This window comes from Emiliania huxleyi, assembly GCF_000372725.1.
Source record: "Emiliania huxleyi CCMP1516 chromosome Unknown EMIHUscaffold_184, whole genome shotgun sequence".
Classification (NCBI taxonomy): Eukaryota; Haptophyta; order Isochrysidales; family Noelaerhabdaceae; genus Emiliania; species Emiliania huxleyi.
In genome coordinates this window covers 53,273-55,247 of record NW_005200746.1, presented here as the reverse complement: position 1 = coordinate 55,247, position 1,975 = coordinate 53,273, and the positions used below count along the sequence as shown (strand labels likewise).

The 1,975-nt window shown below is 64.7% G+C and overlaps 1 protein-coding gene across 1 annotated transcript in view; it reads left to right on the top strand.

Moving 5' to 3' along the window:
• Window positions 1–268: 268 nt before the first annotated feature.
• The window catches only part of EMIHUDRAFT_456527 (hypothetical protein), a gene marked incomplete at both ends in the record, with an annotated part of 3,353 nt that continues 1,646 nt past the window's right edge, over window positions 269–1,975 (top strand). The window contains 3 exons of the mRNA XM_005782908.1: window positions 269–1,060; window positions 1,169–1,606; window positions 1,710–1,969. Of these exons, the coding sequence (XP_005782965.1) occupies window positions 269–1,060; window positions 1,169–1,606; window positions 1,710–1,969 (1,490 nt within the window). The remainder of the gene's footprint in view (window positions 1,061–1,168; window positions 1,607–1,709; window positions 1,970–1,975) is intronic.

The window sequence follows — 1,975 nt, the reverse complement described above, 5'->3', positions numbered from 1 at the left end:
GCGGGGCGAGCCCCTCCAAACCACCCGCGATAGTTTCGGGGCGGCGAAGGGGTCACACCCGACGACCTCGGGAACTAGCCGGGGCAGTCGGAGAAGTGGCAACTCCGTGCACTGACGGTCGGCCGCCAGAAAACACGTGGCTCGGGTTACACCAATCCTCGCTACCCAACGCGGCCAAAGGATATCCACCTCGAGAACCTCGAGAGAGAGACCTCGAGAGAAGCCGTACCCCTACCACAGCCAACCTTGCACGAGGCAGCTCTGTCGAATGGGGCCTCTGCTCGGGCTTCTCCTCGTCCTCGACCTCGCCTCCGTGTTCCTCTTCTCCGGCATTGTCTTCGGCTGGGCCCCGTTCAACGCGATCCTCATTGAGGAGGGCTTCTACGCGTCGCTCTGTACCGATTCAGCGCAGCCACCGCCGTGCGAGGCGCAGGCGAATGCGCTCAATCTGGCGTTCACGATCGGTTCCACCGCGGTGTCTTTCGTGGCCGTGCCTGCTGGCATGCTGGTTGACAGCTTTGGCCCCGCGGTCGGGACGCTGGTCGCTGGAATTATCGAGATCTCAGGTCTCATCGGCATCGCCCTGTGTGAGCCAGTCTGGCGCGCCACCGGCTTCGACCTGTTCCTCGTGTCGGTGGTTTTGATCGCGATCGGCGGCTCGCTCACCATGTTTAACGCGTACTCGACCCCCTTCCTCTTCAAGCGGCGCATGAACGTGGTCGTCGAGCTCACCGCATGCCTCTTTGACGGCAGCTGCATAATCTTCACCTTCTTCAAGCTCGCTTATGAAGCTGGCGTCCCCTTCAACATGCTCTGGTGGGGCTTTGTCGGCCTCGCCGCCGCGGTCTACTCCCTCTTGCTCCTCGCGTGGGTGCTCAACGCAAAGCAGCTCCAGGCCTCTCAGGGTGGGCGTGGGGACGACGCGGCGACGCTGGACACGGCGCTGGCCGACGCGGGCGAGGCGTCTGCACCCGAGAGCACGCCCACAGAGCTCGCGGCGAAGCCATTGCTGCAGCAGGTGCGCAGCCTCGAGTTTGCGACGGTGTGCCTCTTTGCGACGGTGCAGGTGACCGCTGCCTCGGCTGTGCCTTGGATCAATTGCAATCCATCACTCTTTTGCCCATGACTTCAGCTAATATTAACCTAAGGTCAATGTCTCGGTGTGCAGGTGACGCGCTCGAACCTCTACCTCGGCTCGGTCGACCTGACCAACCGCGAGTACGCCAGCAGCAACGGCTGGCCAGAGGGCGCGCTGGAGTCGACAACCTCGCTCGTCGGGCTGATTGTGCCGTTTGGCTTCATCGCTGTGCCCTTCATCGAGGCCTCGATCCACCTCACCGGCCTCATCGGCACCTTCCTCGTCACGTCGGCGCTGGGCGTCCTCTTCTCGTGCCTCCAGCTCCTCCCTTCGCAGGCGGCGCAGGTCGGCGGCGCGGTCGTCTTCGCCGCCTTCCGCGCATTCCTCTTCTCCACCCTCGCGGCCTTCAACGGCGCCACCTTCGGCCCCAGCTCGATGGGGCGCATCATGGGCCTGTGCATGTTCGTCTCGTCGCTCGTCAACCTTTGCCAGGCGCGGCCGCCTGCTCGCGGATCCCGCCCGACTAGAGTGTGCAACGAACTCTAAGCAGCCCAGAGTCCGACCTTTGGTTGGCGTGCGCCTACATGCTACCTACTCCTAATGAGTCACTCCACTCGTGCGATTGGGTTAGGCGCCGCTCGTCCGCCTCGCGCTCTCGATGGGCAACTTCCGCCCTCTCCTCATCTACTCGACCCTCGCCTCGGCTCCGCCCACGCTGCTGTGGCTGCTCGTCGCGGCTGTGCAGTGGCGCCGCCGCCGGCGAGCCACAGCGTGGGCCGCCCCGCTCCTCGCTGTTCGCCCCAACGACGACGGAGAGGCGGCCAGCGTGCCGCCGCCGGTGCCGCCGCACCTCGCCCAGGGTGCTCCTCAGGCAACTCCAACTCAAGACGAGTCTCA